Below are 17,251 nucleotides of genomic sequence, written 5' to 3'. Positions count from 1 at the left end.
CCTGAGTACTTCTCTCTGATTGGACAAACTTCGGGGCGGGGCGCTGGAGCGGCTGTGATAAACAGCCCGCCAGCCGTGCGGAATCCTGGGATTTAGCTCCTTGGGGTCTTCTAGGAGTGGATCCCTGTTTCTACCACAGAACCCTACGATCCCCTGTGGCGTAAAACAGTGAAGCTACAGTCTGACCCCTATCTCTGCTAAGCCGGGGATTGTCTCAAGCTAGAGCCGGTGCGAAGTGACCCAGACCCCTTCTTGCTGCACTTCGGGGCAGTCAAATAGACTGGAATGCCAAGAAAAGGGGATGATGGTACCATGGCTATGGAAAGTAATAGGCCATACGCTGGCAGCCCACAGTTCCCAGACAGAAAGAGGGGCCCCCACTTTCTAAACCTTCTACTATGGATCATCTTGGAAAGGTGAACACATTAAGTCCTAGCCCTTCGAACCACTACACTAGCCCTGGCTTTATTCAAATATGACCTAATAACCTTTGAGATTAGGTAGACACTGGAGCTAGTAATTTAGCCCTTTCCTCCCAGAATGCCTCATGCCTGAGACTGTAGGATGGTGATTTTGGAGGTACAGATGCTTCAAAGACCAGGAAATAGCAAACCCTCTTTATTATTCCCACATCAGATAATTTAAGGTCCTCCCTGAGAAAGCCTGTCTTGAGTTGAAGTGAGGCTCCTTAGCGATTTTTACGGTATCGTTAGCAGTATTACTCCCCCAGAAGAAACATACATAACTTTATAAAGCAGGTCTGCTCCAGCCGGGGAAGACAGAATGAAATCTTTTTGGTCTAAGTGGAAAGCACAGGTATTCACAGGAAGTAGGCATCAAGAAGCACAGAACTGTTGTGCAATCCCACCCTCTTTCCCACTGTGCCCATGAGCAAGGTCACTTCCTATAGTGGTTGGCCCTGAGTAGATTCCACCTCTACATCCAAGTTAAGACAAAGGCTCTTTGTCAACAAGAATCAGAAAAGCGTCAGCCCTTCGGTGCTCAGCTCAGGATAGCGGAAACACACCACTCTCATGGGATTTTTAGCGTCCAGAGGATTCCCATCAACACCATCCAGGTAGACACTGGAGAAGGTGACCTCCACTCTCACTCCAAGCAACACACTAAGCATCAACCGCTACCCAAAAACTGATCGTCCCACCGCCTCGTCCCTCCCGCACTGCCTTCCATAGGCTCCTCCCCAAGAGGACAGAGGAAGCAAAGGCAAGAGGGTGGCCAGAGGCTTTGCAGGGTGACGTTTATTTGCCAGGTTCAGTAGGCACACAGTTAGCCCACCAACCTTCACATACCAGAGCAGACCCACGGGCATGCAGGGAGAAGGGCAGGACCACCATGGAGTGCCGAGCAAGGGCAAGGACCAGCGTGGCTGCCTGTTCAGGCTGTGGTAGGGTCTGACCAAGGGCACCTGCTGAGAGCATCCCTCAGGGAGCTGGGGAATTGTAGTCTACTTTCTCATCCCAGCCAGAGCTACTTCACATGGCTGAGCAATACCTCAGCCTCTGATGGTAGACAAAGAGGAAAAGCCTCCCCATATCGCTACACTAAGAGCAGAAAATCTGCTGCTGTGAAAAGCATGCTCCCAATGCAGCCTATGAGGTGCTGCCACGCCTCCCTGGGAGGAATAGGATTTACTGCCTGAGCCTGCATGAGGTGGCTATGGCAAAGGTCTCTTTCTTGGTAATGGCATCTAGGAAGACGATGTGGGGGGGGGGGACACCAGCCCTCCCTATCCAGCTCACAGGAAGGAGCCAGGTAGGCTGGGGCACTGGTGCTGGCCCTGTACTCTGTTCTCCTAGGTGTCGCTGCTGCGTCCGACATGTTTCTCTCTTCCTTTAGAGTCTCCTAAGAGTCGGGATACAGAGCAACCCGCTACAGGACTCAGGAGGCTATGAAATAACACAAGGATCTTCAGAGGGAAGATCGCCACCCCCACCCAGGGAAAAAAGATGGAAGCTTCTACCCATTCTCTCTCCCACTTCTGAGGATCCCCACAGCTAACATGCAATGCCTGCTCCCAACCACGTGACCAGACTTGACTTAAAGCACACTGCCCTAGATTTCCTGCATCCTCTCTTGCACACTCCTAAGAGCAGCCCAAACACCACAGGTACACACACCTTCCCGTGCAGGAGCCTAACACTGCTGACAGGGCCTCGCTGGAGGACCAGCTCTCAGGGCAAGGCCACCCATTTAGGGCCTGGGAAAGGATGAGGTTTGCAGGGCCTGCCTGGGGGAGTGATGAGGCAGGGAGGGAAGGAGAGCAAGGACCCCCTGAGTATCCCTAGAGCAGCATCCCACAAGGAACAGAAACTGGTGAAGCTAGCGAAAGACAGAAAGCCACAAGGAATCCATGCAGGGGCTGGGGCTGGCCCTGCCTCTGGCCTGCCCGCCACTCACATACATCCACACAGGAGACGAGACTGCTCTCCCATGGCCCCCAGGCATGCCCCACTGGGATGAGGGAGCTAGGGCATCATGCCAGTGACTCTATATACAGTGAGAAGCCCCTCATCCAAACTCCCACCCTCCTTCCCATCCCTCAAAACCCCCCCAACAGGCTGCCCATTCAGCTCGTCTCCACCCTCTGAGACTCCTGGGCACGGCCAGTAGCCTCTTCTCCTTTACTAGAGGGTGGAGCCTGGCCTGTGGCACCCTCTAGGGCTGTGCTGTCCGGCTGGGCCACAGCCGGCTCAGGGGTGGCTGCTGCCTTTGCAGCTGGTAGGGCACTGCTTTGAGTGGTGGGCACTGTGCTCTCTTCTGTGGCTGGTGTGGCTCTTCCATCAGTAGCTGGTGTAGCACTTCTGTCAGTAGCTGGAGTGACACTCCCGTCAGTGGCTGGGGTGATGCTCCCATCCGTGGCTGGGGTGACGCTGCCATCTGTGGCTGGAGTGGCGCTGCCATCTGTGGCTGGTGTAGCACTACGATCTGCAGAGGCTATGTCATCGCTCTTGGTAGCACACCCAGCTCCACCCTCTGTGGCTACAGTAGCACTGGCCCCAGAGGCTGAGGCAGCTCCACCTGCAGCTGCAGCTGCAGCTGCAGCAGCGATGCCCCCACCAGCAGCCCCAGGAGTGGCAGCGTCTGAAGCAGACTGGGTCGCCGCTGTTCCAGACTGCTCTGGTGCCCGGAGCCGCTTCATGAGAGTGGTCACTCGGACAGCCTTCTGCAAGGAGGACAGTGAAGAAAGGTTCATGGTGAGCTTCACTAGACCCACTCCTTCCAAACAGCTAAGCCCAGCCCCTTCTGTCGTGTCCCAGCTGCTGCTGGCTATCCAGCTACTCAGTACTTCAGCTCCTGATCACCGCGGCAGCTGCAGCCGCCTGAGAAAACTTGGTGTTCAGCCGAAGAGGTGCAGTAGCAGCAAGGAACTGTGGGGTGCAAGAAGAGGCACTTGGAACTGGGCCAAGGGGAATGCGAGCCAAAGCCTACCTTCCACTTGGCTCTGGCAAAGTTCTTCTCAATCTGGGCACAGACGCCATCCTTGATGTTCTTATCAGAAGCTGCGTTGCCAGAAATCCTAGAAAGGAGGCAAGTGCATTTGATGGGAATGGTCTGTGCCTCATGGAGTCTGTATAGCCCTTCCCGGTGTGATGGAGGGTCACCAGGCAGAGCATCTGGTTTGGCCAGAGCTCTAGAACGCCTTCCCTTACCAAGACCTCAAGGATGCGGACTTCCGGTGTAAGACATTCAAAGAGCAACAGAGGCTCGCCCACTCCTCCCAGGGGGCCCTGCTCACCATTCGTGGGAGATGGCCTCTTCTGCCGTGATCCGCTGGTCTTGCTCCACCTCCATCAGCCTGGTGACCAGGTCTTTGGCTGGGGACAAAGCCAGGGATGGGCTAGGCAAGGGTGCCCCATCTCATTGTCTAGCTGTGAAGGATGGGCTGGGGAGCAGGAGGAGTAATCCAGCAGACGCTGAGAGCAGTGCCTCCCGCCATGCAGCCCTATACTCTGCCCACAGGCCAGGTATCCCCTCACCTGCTTGAGAAATATCGTCCCAGTACGGAGAGTCAAACTCATAGTCACCAGCCAGGATCTTGCGGAAGAGATTCTTATCATGGTTCTCATAGTCATCTTCTTCCACCTCCTCGTAGAAGGGCGGGTTGCCTGAAAGCCTACATGGAGTAGGGTCACCTAGGAGGGCCACAGACATAATTGTCCAGCCCACCTGGCTGCAAGCCCAATTGTGTGCCCTGCCACTCACAGGATATACATGATGACGCCAATGGCCCAACAGTCTACAGGGCGACCGTACCGTTGCCGTCCTACCACTTCTGGTGCTAAAAAAAAAAAAAAATGGTTATCTGCTGGTTAGACTCAAGCGTGGCCATATACAGCAGCGTCTATACCCACTTCTTAGGACAGAGGCTTCTTCTCTACCCCAAAGTCTCCCCCTGAAGGCTGTCCCTCAGACCATCCCCTGTCCCATCCCTCCTTGCCCAGATACTCCGGAGTTCCACAGGGCTCCTTGATAAGGCCGTTCTCTAGCTTAGCCAGGTGAAAGTCGCTGATGACAATCTTTGAGTTCTTCAGCCTGTTGTAGTACACTAGGTTTTCCAGCTGTTCGGGAGAGAATGGTAGGAAGGGTGGGCAGAAGTCATCATGAGGGCCTCAGAAGCCGGACCAGAGCCCAGTGTGGCACTCATGCCAGCCCCAGCCCATCCCTCTGGCTCTGGCCTAACCTTGAGGTTCCTGTGCACAATCTTGAGCGAGTGCAAGTAGGCCACAGCCTCCAAGACCTGCCGCACCACGTTGCTCGTGTCTCGCTCCGAGTAGTAGCCCTGGTCCAGGATCCAGTCAAACACCTCCCTCCCCGTGGCCCTGAGGGACACCAGCCCCTGAGCCCGGCGTGGGCAGGGTCGGGGGGTAGGACAGGAGCATTTGGGAGGCCTGATTTGTACCAGGCACTTGGTTGGGCAGGGCCCAGGGCTGCCCAACCAAAGGGTTTCAAAAATGGGTTTCTTTAGCTATAAAGGGAGGAAAAAGAAAAGACCCTAGGGACTGGGGAATCCTGGAACCCCAGAATGGTACTCACAGCTCCAGAAAGATGAAATATTCCTTGCGGGTCACAAACACATCTACCAGCTGCAGGATGTTGGGGTGCTTCACCCTAGTGACAGTGGAGGGTCAGTAGTTAGGGTTGGGCGCACCCAAGAGACGCTCTGGTTTCTACACTGAGTGGTTGTAACAGACTAACATGTCCTTTCTGAGGTACCCTGCGCTTCAAGCCCTCCCCTGCTATCTCCTACCCGACTCTTCCCTCAGCCCTCACACTCACATCTTGAGGATTCCAATCTCGTTCTTGGCTGCCTTCCGCACCTTGCGGCCATCACGCTTCTGGAACTTCTTACAGGTGTGCAGCTTGCCCGTTGTCTTGTCCTTGGCCCGGAAGATTTCACAGAACTCCTCACTGAAGCCAGCAGGAACACCCGGCCTTAGGACAGGGTACACTCCAGGCCCTCTTTCCCAGCCCTGATCTATTTCACCCCATCACTGTCCAGCAGCCCAACACTCACGTCTTGATAACTTGTCCCAGGTCATATCTGTCAGTCACTTCCGATGGCTGGTTATAGTTCTTCTTGTCACCCAGAGTCACACACCCAAACGGCATTGCTAGGCTCTAAGGTGCAAACAGGATGGGATCTGGCTCAGCTATGCCATTTTCTCACCCCAACCCCCATCACTGAAATTGCTTTTAGGAAACTCAGCTCAGGTCAAGTGAAGGGCAAAGTAGGTAAATACTGATCCACCCTGCTTTATCGGGCCACATATGCAGCCATTCAACCAGGCTGCCTGAACTACAACAGTCCCCACTATGCAAAAATTCCCTAAGCTGACATATTAAGAAGTAGTTCTTTCATTATATGCGTTTGAAAAGACTTACAGGACAATCTGTTTATTTAGTTTTGATTTTTGACACAGGGTCTCACTATTTAGCCCTAGATGTCCTAGACCCAGTATGTACATCAAGCTGGCCTAGAACTTGCTGAAATCCTCCTGCCTTCACCTCTCCAATGATGGGGTTAAACCATTAGTCTCTCTAGGGTCAACCAGGTGGCTCACCAGGTAAGGGCACTGACCTCCAAACTTGAGTCTGATCCCTGGAACCCACATGATAGAAAGTGAGATCCAAATCCCAGAAACTGACCTCCGACCTCCATGCACATACTATGCTGTGCCCCCCATTCAATAAATAGACAAATGTGATTTTAAAAACCACACAGCTTTTTTTAAAGTCTTTAATGTGGTGACTCACGTTATCATTCTGGCACTCAGGAAGCTGATGCAAGAGGATTGCCAGGAGTCGGAGGCCAGCCTGGACTACAGTGGGAAGCCCTATTTCAAAAAAATAAGAGCCAGGCAGTGGTGGCGCACGCCTTTAATCCCAGCACTTGGGAGACAGAGGCAGGTGGATTTCTGAGTTCGAGGCCAGCCTGGTCTACAGAGTGAGTTCCAGGACAGACAAGGCTACCCAGAGAAACCCTGTCTCAAAAAAAGCCATAAATAAGTAAGTAAATAAATAAATAAATAAAAAATCTCTACATTGCAGCTAGTCCATGAACATAAATTTAAGTTTATTCCAGGAATTTCTTTGAAATTATATCATTTCCCCCTGCCTACCTTCCATCTTGCTCTAATCAAATTTATGACCACTTATTCTTTGGTTATTGTTATATGTGCCCACACACGTGCACCTATTCCTGATTATATAAATATAACCTGCTAGGTCCATATCGTGCTGCTTGTCTGCATGTTTTCGGGCGGACCACTTGGTACTGGATAGTCACCTGGTGTGCTCTGTCTTTCTCCTGCTCTCAGCCTTCCTGACCTGTCTGGGGTTCTTTGTCTAGAGTTGAGTTCTTATGAGATCTTCCCCAATCTAGTTACTTATCTCTGATCGTCTAGAGATACCAAATGTGGGTGAAGCTATGGACAAAATGAAATCTGTTGGAAGAGGCCAATTTCCCTTTTAAAAAGCTGGGAGCCAGGTGTGGTGCACACTTGAAATCCTAGAACTTAGGAGGTGGCAGCAGGAGGATCAAGGTTCAAGGAAGCCCCGGCTTCTTGATGAGCTCAAGGCTACCCTAGGCTACAGAAGACTTTGTCTTAAAGGACAAGACAGGATAGGGCCAGTTTTGTCAAACAAACATATTCTGTGTACTTCTTTTATTTTTTTAAGATTACTTATTTGTTTGTTTGGTTGGTTTGTTTTTTTGAGACAGGGTTTCACTGTGTAACAGCCTTGGCTGTCCTGGAACTAGCTCTATAAACCAGACTGGCCTCAAACTCAGAGAGATCAACCTACCTCTGCCTTCTGAGTGCTGAGATTAAAGGCATGTGTCACCATCGCCCAGCTAAATTTATTTTTTATTTATTTATTTATTTATTTACCTCTGCCTTCTGAGTGCTGAGATTAAAGGCATGTGTCACCATCGCCCAGCTAAATTTATTTTTTATTTATTTATTTATTTATTTATTTATTTATTTTGGTTTTTCGAGACAGCGTTTCTCTGTATAGACCTGGCTGTCCTGGAACTCACCCTGTAGACCAGACTGGCCTTGAACTCAGAAATCTGCCTGCCTCTGCCTCCCAAGTGCTGGGATTAAAAGCGTGCGCCACCACGCTCTGCGCAAAGATATTTATTTTTATGTGTATAGTTGTTTGGCCTGCATGTATACCTGTGTCTATGTGTGCCTAGTATCTTTGGAGGCCAGAAGAGAGGGTTGGATCCCCTGGAACTGGAGTTATACAGTTATGAGCCGTTGTTTTGGTGCTGGGGACTGAACCCAGGCCCTCTGGAGGAGCAGCCAGTGCTTTTAACCACTGCACAATTTCTCAAGCCCACCCTATGTGCTTTAGATATTTGCTCCATAGAAATGCATGCATTTGAGCCAAGTGTCCCTCAGGAGTTCCAGGCCAACTTGGGCAACATAGAGAGTTCCCGTCAAAGAGAGGGCGGGAGAGAGAGAGGCAGGCATACATTTATGCCTCAGGACACTTGGCTAAGAACTCTCATAATTGCCATATCCATAATTGCTAAAAGCTGGAACGAGCCCAAATATCTACCCCCAGCAGGATGTACTGTGGCATAGCCGTATAATAGAATGTTATGCTGCAAAGGAAATGAGGGAGCTATGGCTCTACTTAGCCAAACAGTGTATCTTGCAAAAAGCAGTGTTGATAGAAACAGGAAAGATGCATGTAGTGTGAGTCTTTTGATACAGAGCTCAAAACAAGCTGAACTCCACACACTGCTGGGGGCTCAAGCACAGAAGTAACACTGTTCAAAAAAGCTGAAAATAAGTTCAAAGACTCACATAATGGTTCCTAAGGGACAGGATAAGGTGACTGAGTTAGGACACAAGGGGGCTTCTGGAAGACCCATTTCTAAGCCTGAATGGTAGTTATAAATGAACGTACTTTATATCTTTTTTAAATTTTTATTATTTTTATTTTATGTGTATTGGTGTTTTGCCTGCATGCATGTCTGTGTGAGTGTGTCAGATCTTGGAGTTTCAGATAGTTGTGAGCTGGGGTGCTGGGATGCTCTAAAGAGCCATCTCTCCAGTCCCAACTCCCCCAATCCCTTTATATATCACTAAAGATGTATGTGCAGGCTGGGCCACGGTGGCACAGCTTTAAGCCCAGCATTTGAGAGACAGAAGCAGGTGGATCTGAGTTCAAGGCAAGCCTGGTCTACAGAGTGTGTTCCAGAAGAGCCAGAGCTACATGAAGAAACCCTGTCTCAAAACTAACCAAACGAACAAACAAACAAACGAAAAGGACTTGCAGGGATATGGAAAGATGATTCAGCTCTTAAGAGAGCGTGCTGTGTCAGGCAGTGGTGGCACAGGTCTTTAATTCCAGCACTTGGGAGGCAGAGGCAGGTGGATTTCTGAGTTTGAGGCCAGCCTGGTCTACAGAGTGAGTTCCAGGACAGCCAGGGCTANACAGAGAAACCCTGTCTTGAAAAACTGAGAGAGATAGAGAGACAGAGAGGCAGAGAGACAGAGACAGAGCTTGCTGCACAATTATGAGGACCAGAGTTCGAATCCCAGCACCCGTAAGAAGTCACACATCCTGCACATGCCTGAAGCCCCAGCTGCAAGGGTGGGCAGAGAGAGGACCGCTAGCACTTGTTACTTCTAGTTTAACCAAGAAAATGCAAGCCACAATTTCAGAGAGAGACCTGTCTCAAAGGAATCAGTGGAAAGTGTGTCAAAGAACACTAATGCTTTTCTTCTGATTTCTGAGTATACACAGGCATGAGTGCTCACACACACACATGCATGTACATGTACACGCATACAAGAAAATGAATAAATAATTTTCAAGCTTCAAACATTAAATAAATAATTTTCAAGCTTCAAACATTATTTATTTGTGGTGTGTGTGTATGTGTGTGTGTACTTTTCTAGGACATTTTTTTTGTTTGTTTGTTGTTGTTGTTTTTTTTCGAGACAGGGTTTCTCTGTGTAGCCCTGGCTGTCCTGGAACTCACACTGTAGACCAGGCTGGCCTCGAACTCAGAAATCCGCCTGCCTCTGCCACCCAAGTGCTGAGATTAAAGGCATGCATCACCACTGCCCAGCTAAAATGTGTAGCCCAGGCTGGCCTCGAACTCGTGATCCTCCTGCCTCTGCCTCCTTCAGCAAATCCTACCGGCGTGCACCACTACAACCGGCCTTTTCTAAGACATTAAAGGAAATACGATTTCTCTTTAGGGCAAAGAACTGAAAGTGTAAATTCATATCTTTTGTTTATTTGTTCATTGAGATAGAGTCTCATATAGCTCAAGCTGGCCTCAAACTCAGTATATAACTGAGGCTGGCCTTGGTCTCCGAGTTTCCCTGCCCCTATTCCTGAGTGCTGGGATTATAGGCATGTGCTGTGCTCTGATGCTGTCTTAGAATTTTTATTACTATTAGTTTGATGGATTTATTAAATATTGAATTCAGACATGTATATGGTATGCACAGAGGGACACGTTCCTTGTAGGGAAGAGCAGCGTTAGGATCGGGGCTGGGAGCAGAAGGCTTTGCGGGGAGGCATGCAGGAGTGACAATCCAGGGTAAGACAAGCCTGCCTAGCTCTCAAGTGCTGCAGGAGCGCAGGGCCAGGTGAGGCTTGGTCTGGCTACTGCTGGCTCAGCAGGTTCAGGGAACTCTGCACCTGGGGCACTGGGCCCTGCCTCCACTCTGTCCCTTTACAGATCAAGCCTAAATTGTGATGCAGAATGACTGGTCCCAGCATCCAAAGGGAAAGGTACCCAATGTCCTTGTTCTGAGATAGATGGCTGCATCTACCTTTATAGATCTAACCCCAGAGTCTGCCTCCCAAAAGTTTGCTTTGTGCCAGCCTGTGGTTATAGCAAGCCGTACCCTGAGGTCACACCGAAACTGTTCTGCCTCTGTCACCCATGCCCCCTCTACCTCCAAAAGTGCTTGAAGTGGAAAGAGCTGGGCCAGGGCCTTGAGCATCTACATATTCCCCTTTCTGAAGGCACTTACGGTATCAGTTCTCGGTAACAAGGAGGACTCGGCAAGCTGGGGGCCCCAGACAAGCCCTTTGGATAGTCCTGGACGCCAATCACTTCCTCCCAGGCAGAAGCCAGCTACACTATTTCCCAGGGATCCCACAACCTCCCTGGAGGCCCTCCCTTAAATGTGTCCTCAGCATTAGAGATCAAATTCCATAACTCCTTCCTCTGGATTGCTTGAGCTTGGGGAATACACGCATTTCATCAGTGAGATGGAGTCAGAGCTTAAGCCATCTAGCAAAATACGACAGAGGCAAATGAGCGAGGCTTTGAAGATGTCGGCTGTGTGTCTTTGCCACTATGTCCAAAATCCCTGCTCCTGCATCTCATTGTTGCAGCTGGGAGCAGAAGCACAGCCAACCACCCCTGCCAGCTCCCCATCTCCTCACTGTAACATCTGGAGGGAGAGGCCAGCATCAGTCCTCTTGTATCCTAAGGACATTTTTCCCGGGGGTGGGGTGGGAGATTACCCTCCCAGGCTAGAATCTGAAGGCCATTCACTAAGCAGAAGGATGGTACCCGGCTTGCAGGTTTCTCAAGAGGACTGGGCAGAGACCATTCATTCCCTGTTCTGTTGCTCTGTTCCACTGTCCCCACCGATGCAAATACCCTTCCCCCAAAGCCTCCCATGGGAATTCTATTTGTCACCACAGCGTTATTTATAACATTAAAAAGGAATCGGCGACTACCTAAATGTCCGACAACAGGTGACTCGACAGCTCAAATATGTCTACTCCGTGGCAGGAAGTGTGGGCATTGGTAAGAGCTCCACCCGCCTGGGCTGCCCTGTGAAACAGCCTCCACACGGGCAAGGAATCAGGACCAGGGCTGCGTGTTCTTTCAGTACCAATTCTGGCATCATAAGGTTGTCTCTGTAACAAGTTGTCTTAAACAATCCTGATGCTCCAAGGCCAGATGCAAATGGCCCTGTTCTGAGACACCTTTTCCAGGCTCCCCCTCCCTCCCCAGCTCAACAGCTCTCGCCTCTGCCAATGTGGTGTAGGTGGGAGGTTTTGTATATGCTTGTCTCTGATCCTGGTGCCAGCTTTTGGCTATACGTGTACATTTCTGCCAAGGGGGTCTGAGCTGGTGTTAGGGTCTGTCTCTACTATGGAAAGTCCACAGTGCTGACAGCCTACAGCCCTATCCTACGGGTCTCAATAATGAAACAGGGACGAATCTACTTTGCCACCACTCCCCTCTATCTTGGCTGCCCAGATGTCACCCAATCACTATCCTTCCCCAGCAGTCTACTTGAATTCACTTATACACCTAGATATTTCAGGGTCATGAGAAAAGAAAGCATGTTTCCAATCAGTTCTCTCATCCCCTTTACACTCCTTTATTTCGCCATCTGCTACCTACTGCTACCCCATGGGGCTGTAGGTTGTAGACACCGAGCCCCTTGGTACCTCTCAGCAAAAAGAAGGACTAGCCCCAAAGCTTGAGGAAGGGTGGGAGGGCAAAGCAGAAGGAGATTGGCATTTCTCATCCTCATGGCCCCAAATTTAGCACCCAACAAAAGTTTTCTTTCTAACACCACAGAATCTGGTCAGCTCCACACTGGCCCAGGTATGGCACAGGAGCCCCATGGCAGCTGCTTTTCTAGAGATAGAATTCCATTCCTTCTCTGCAAAGGAAATAAACCTTATTTCTGGGCTACCCAAAGGGAACAGAAGAGCAGGGCAGAGCACTACCACTGCCCTCCACTCCAGCAGACCCTGGAAGCTTCCGGGCTCAGCACTCCCATTACTGTTTGCTCTTGGACTTTTGTCTCTTGGGCTCAGTGACCCAGGTCTCAGGCAGCTTTTGTCTATTTGGTGCCCTAGTCAGAAAGGGTCCCTAGGAGTTCTATTGGATTTTCAGGCAAGTCTGAGCTAGAGGAAACCCAATCAAGATGGAGGCCAAAAGACCCCATTTCAGGGTTTTTCCCACCAGGGTCAGCCCATTTCAGGTCTCACCTTTCATATCCAGTAATGAAGTTTCCTGTTCCCCTGGTACCTGCCATGTGGGGCTCTAGAGCTTGCTGTAATTCTAGAGAGGCCAGAAAGGGCCCAGGAGGCCTCCCGCTGACTCCTGACTGTGGGCAACACCTCCCAATTTAGTGGCAGCTGTGAACACCAGCCTGCAGGCACCCTCTTCCCTTCCCTCCCCTCTTCTCCTCTCTTAGTGATTAGGACTGAGTTTGCTACTGCAAACGGACATGCCCCAGCCCAAATCCCATCTAGCTCACAGCCACAAGCCTAGGGGAGGTAGTGACCTCCTTCCAGTGTATGTGGTAACACGAGACAGAGTCAAGCTTCAAACCTACTGTCCAATTGCCTTAAGACACTGGATATCATACAGTCCTGGGTGGGCAACAAGCTGAGCCGCCATGAATAGTTCCTGGTGTTGACTCTTCTCTACCTGTGTTAGGAGTATGGAGGAGCCCCTGCTAACCCCCAACCTGGCAGTCTTAGACGTGAGCATGCAGTCCACTGCTATTTCCAGAATAGTCAGAACTCCACATGTAGGCAAAGCCAAGAGCCAGTTGTCACTGGCCTTAGAACCCAGGGTCCCAATCTTTGAAGCCACTGGAAGCCCTGCATGCCTTTGGTTGGAGGAAAGGAATCTGCAGAAGGCAATGAAATATAAGGTTGCTGTGGTGATGGAAGTTTTAAAACAAGGGGAGGAGTAAGGGGTAGGTATTAGCAAAGGTCCCTCTTCCCAAACTGACATTTAGGCCTGGCTCCTTCCCCACAGATTCTGAGACCCTGCTCCCCGTAAAGGGGGGCGGGGGAGCAGTTAGAGACTTTAGTAAAGAAAGGTGCAGAGACCAAGAGAGACAAGGGCAGAATCTGTTGGAAGTAGAAAAGGAGGCGGCAGAGTACAAGGGACACAACCACAAGAGAGAAGCAGGCAGAAGATTCTGAAGAAGGCTCAGAATGCACAGCAGCAGACTAAACCCTCCAAAGCCGCGTGCTGGGATCCCCTGCGCCAGGAGCGACCCCTGGCATTTGGCTTTCAAGATTCTTGAGTATCCCCCCCCCCCCAGACATACAGTAAGTGCACTTGGCACAGGAGGCCCAGTAAAAAGAGGTCAGCTTCTAGGAGCTTCTTCTTGGTGTGGAAGAGGCCAGCTGTTGCGGTCCCCAGCCAGCCAGTCCCCAGTCTCTCTCCCTGTCCTGAGAGCGGCTTAGGCGAAGAGGTCCAAAAGTTGAAAAGACTGGCATTGCAGGATAGACACGAAGCTCAGAAGCCTGCCTAATTCCTTTAGAAGCTGTCTCCGCTGGCCCAACCTTACCCAGGGTCCCCAGCAAACTCCACCTCAATCAACTGAACTCTCCAGGCCTGGGGTTTCCAGGGCCCTTCTTCATCCCAGCCTCAGTCTTGGGTAGATCTCTGGATGGCCAAAAGCAGCAGCCAAAACAGCACCATGAGCAAGCCAGAAACAGGATGACAAAGGCACGCCAACACCCCCCAGGTCTCAGTTTCCCTGAACAGAGATCTTCCCTCAGAGCAGAGGACTGCCACCAGCCGGCTAATTGGTAGCCACCAGGGAATGAAGACACAGAGAAGGGCCTGCAGCAGATATGTACAGAGCCAGGGTAGGGCACCTGGGGATCCACACTAAATGAGGGGGAAAAAAGGGAGACCTCTGTCCCATCCTGGCTCTGAAGGGAATGGAGATACTAATTTCCAAGTTAGGAAACGGAGGCTCAGAAGTCACTGAATCTGCCAGTAATCAACTCAGAGGGGGAGGGGAAGCCAGCCTACTTCTGCAAAGATGGTCCTGGGGGCCCCAAAGCCTGAGCCTGTGTTTGGAGGCTGGTGTGCAAAAGACTCACTAGAGTCGTATAGACCAGCTAGGAGCTTTTGGTGAGGAAAAGGGGGCCCTGTTCTCTAGGAAGGAACCTGCTAGAACAGGTTTGGGGTCGGGGAGCAGTTGGCAGCCCTTCATGGGGGCTGGGGCTCAAAAGCCCAGGGTCTCCTGTCAAGCAATAGCAAGCTGAAAAAGACAGAGAGGCTAATGCTTTAATTGTCCCCTGCGACTCCAGGCAGAGTCCCTGCTCTTCACCATGGTACCACTCTGACCCCCTTCCCCAGTGCTGCTGGCTCGCCCCCGCTGGCACAGCAACACACATGCGGGAGGCACACGTGTGAGCAGCAAGCCCCGCACCTCCCAGCAGAAACATGTGCGCCCCGCACCCCCACCTCGCACGTGTGTCAGTGCGCTGCGCCCCCCCTCCCTTGACAAAAGACCCTCAGAAGGCTCGGAAGCCTGAACTTAGCTTGGGGGCCAATAGTCCACTCGGGCTTTGAACCTCCTCCCCCAGCCCCGCAGCAGCCCCGCCCAGCCCCCTCCGGATTGTCGCCCATAAAGAACTCTCCGTTGTCATGGAAATTAGTGACTGCCAAACCAGAGGGAGGGGGCCCCCAGGGGCAGTTGGGGAGGGGCTGAAGACCGCTCTAGGAGCGAGGATGGACCGCTCGGCCCTTGGCCCTTTACCCCTATAAGGGGCACCACGAATCTTCGAGGGTTTATGTTTTTTACAATTCGGAGCTGCAGAGGCTTTCTCTGGGACCCTCCCAAGCTGTCAGAGGTAATGGGGAACTTTAGCCCAACCCCGCACGCCACCCGACCTCGCATCTGCAGAAACCGTGCGCTGTGCCCCTGCTTAGGACCCCCAGAGTCCTCGCGGCGATCGCGCGCATCCTGCGCGGGGATTCTCTAACCAGGGAAACAATCTCCCAAGGCCCCCCAACGTGCATCCAGGAGGCGCCCTCCCCACCGGCCCAGCCCTCCCTGCTCCGCACCTGCAAAGCTGGTCGGTCACAGGCAGGAAGCGATAACCCGCTCAGCAGGGCTCCGGGGGCGGCCGGCAGAATCCGCTCCGGGCACGCGGGGCAGACGCGGCGCCAGCTGCAGCCGCTTCGACTCCAGAACCTCCAGCATCGCCAGTCGCTCTCTGGCAGCGGATTCGCACCCCGGGCCGGGGGCGGGCTGGGGGCGGGGCCTCCTCGCCCGGCCCGCCCCCACCCTGGCAGACCCGGAGACTGGAATCCCACTCGAGGGAGGGCGCATGCAGGTTGGCGGCGAACACCTGCTAGGCTCACTTAGGCCCATCAGACTCAAAACCCAGCAACAGGAGGCGAAGGGGCCCTTCCTAATCCCGAAGTAAGGAGTTAGGAGTGAGGACTTGGAGAAGAACCTGAGTCCTGGAACTGCACAGGAGTCTCCTGGCTAGCAGTAGTTTGGAGGAGACCAGAGCCCTGCCCATTTCCCCAAACTTGATCCAAAGGGTTGGATCTACTTAGAACCACATGGGCAGTCCCTGGAGCACCTCCTAGACAGGAATAAACACACAGGATTATGTGTGCAATTGTGGTCAATTTGGGAATGGACAAGACAGTGAGGCCCTCAGACCATCCTACATCCAACTCCCGTGAAGCCAAAATCTTTCCCAACTAAATTACCAGCCTCGTGGCTGGCTCAGTCAGTCCCCTCTGTATAGTTCTGAATTTCCCAAACTAAAAGTCACCTATGATGTAGCACGGGGTCTGCTTTCTTCTTTTTGTAATAATCCTTAAATATTTCCTAAGCAACATGAGCCAGGTGACCTGGGCTAGGTTATGGTATCGTGGAAGTACTAGGAAGGAATTTCCAATGAAGTTCTTAACCATATTTCTGTCCCTTCTCAAGGAGGCAAGAGGACCAAAGGCTCATCCCACTGCCCATCAAGTCCTGAGGACTATTCTGAGACAATAAATAAAGGCCACATTTAGGTTTTCCATTGTCTAGACCCAGGCTCCATTCCATCTTACCCTGCTAGTGATCTGCCGGGCCTAGCCATCCTGGGAACAGGGTCACATGTTAAGCAAGCCTACTTGCATTACCACCCGTAGCTGAGGACAGATGGGACCCAACAAGTGAAGAACTTGGGGCTGAAGCCAGAAGATTGCCAGAGAAATTACTTCAGGGTTTCTGGATAACCTCTTCCAGAAGAGTTGTTGAGTTCTTCATGTCTTTCCCCGACTCTGGTCACTTCCTCTAGGCCATGTTATCATTGTATCTGGGCCCCTGAGTACGAAAAGTCTTGGCCATTAACACCCATCCCAGGACTGGGTAGGAAGGAACCTTTTGGCAAGCTTGACAGAGCCTATGTCTAATCTCACAATGCTCAACTAATGTTTGCAGAAGGAAGGAAAAGTCTGGCGTGCAATCTTTTCTATTATCCCTAATATAATGAGCCTCCAAGTTTATGGTGTAGCCAAGACATGGCTGGCAGAACCGACATACCTCAAACACATCTTCTATCTTTCTTGAGGATCACAATCTATCCAAGAATGGGGCCAAGAACCTGGATTATGGCTTTAGAGTCAGTGGAAGGGGTGGCTCCCTAAAGCTTTGCCTGCTGCTGGCAGCCTTCCACTTCTTCTTGGTCCTGTGCACACTGTGTGCACGTGGGTGACAGCACGTGGCAGGGTATATGCATACACGTGAATGTGTGCTAGCTTATACCAAGGGAGATGGAAGCAGCACAGTGTATGCAGCGATGCCCACGGGCATGTGTGTCTGTGCTCTGTGTGCACCCAGGCGTGCTTGCCGGCATATGTGCATGGAAGCAGCAACTGGTCCCTCGAGCTGTGGTTCCCCTTCCCATCTGACACAAAGCTTGAGATTGGCTGGAGGCTGAATCCGGCTGGAAG

General features: G+C 51.6%; 1 protein-coding gene across 1 annotated transcript; it reads right to left on the bottom strand.

Moving 5' to 3' along the window:
• Nucleotides 1-1,233: 1,233 nt before the first annotated feature.
• On the bottom strand, nt 1,234-15,529 carry Camkv (CaM kinase like vesicle associated). The gene is made up of 11 exons (XM_021172770.2): nt 15,359-15,529; nt 5,537-5,640; nt 5,299-5,430; nt 5,056-5,130; nt 4,703-4,841; nt 4,460-4,580; nt 4,225-4,300; nt 3,999-4,135; nt 3,758-3,836; nt 3,451-3,538; nt 1,234-3,184 (listed from the first exon to the last, which is right to left on the bottom strand). Exons 2-11 carry the CDS (start codon nt 5,629-5,631, stop codon nt 2,588-2,590), a joined length of 1,539 nt encoding a protein of 512 aa, XP_021028429.1. The 5' UTR covers nt 5,632-5,640; nt 15,359-15,529; the 3' UTR covers nt 1,234-2,587.
• Nucleotides 15,530-17,251: the final 1,722 nt, after the last annotated feature.

Source organism: Mus caroli, chromosome 9 (genome assembly GCF_900094665.2).
Source record: "Mus caroli chromosome 9, CAROLI_EIJ_v1.1, whole genome shotgun sequence".
NCBI lineage: Eukaryota > Metazoa > Chordata > Mammalia > Rodentia > Muridae > Mus > Mus caroli.
Note: the sequence above shows the minus strand (reverse complement) of the source record. Positions and strands in the feature narration are given on the sequence as shown.

Bases quoted from the DNA above. Each gene is read 5' to 3' on its own strand.
- Camkv (XM_021172770.2), bottom strand. From the start codon at position 5,631: ATGCCGTTTGGGTGTGTGACTCTGGGTGACAAGAAGAACTATAACCAG. The intron at 4,301-4,459 runs GCAAGGAGGGAT...TTTTTTTTTTAG, and splicing joins TGGAACTCCGGAGTATCTGG to CACCAGAAGTGGTAGGACGG. The intron at 3,539-3,757 runs GTGAGCAGGGCC...CCTCCTTTCTAG, and splicing joins GAGGCCATCTCCCACGAATG to GATTTCTGGCAACGCAGCTT.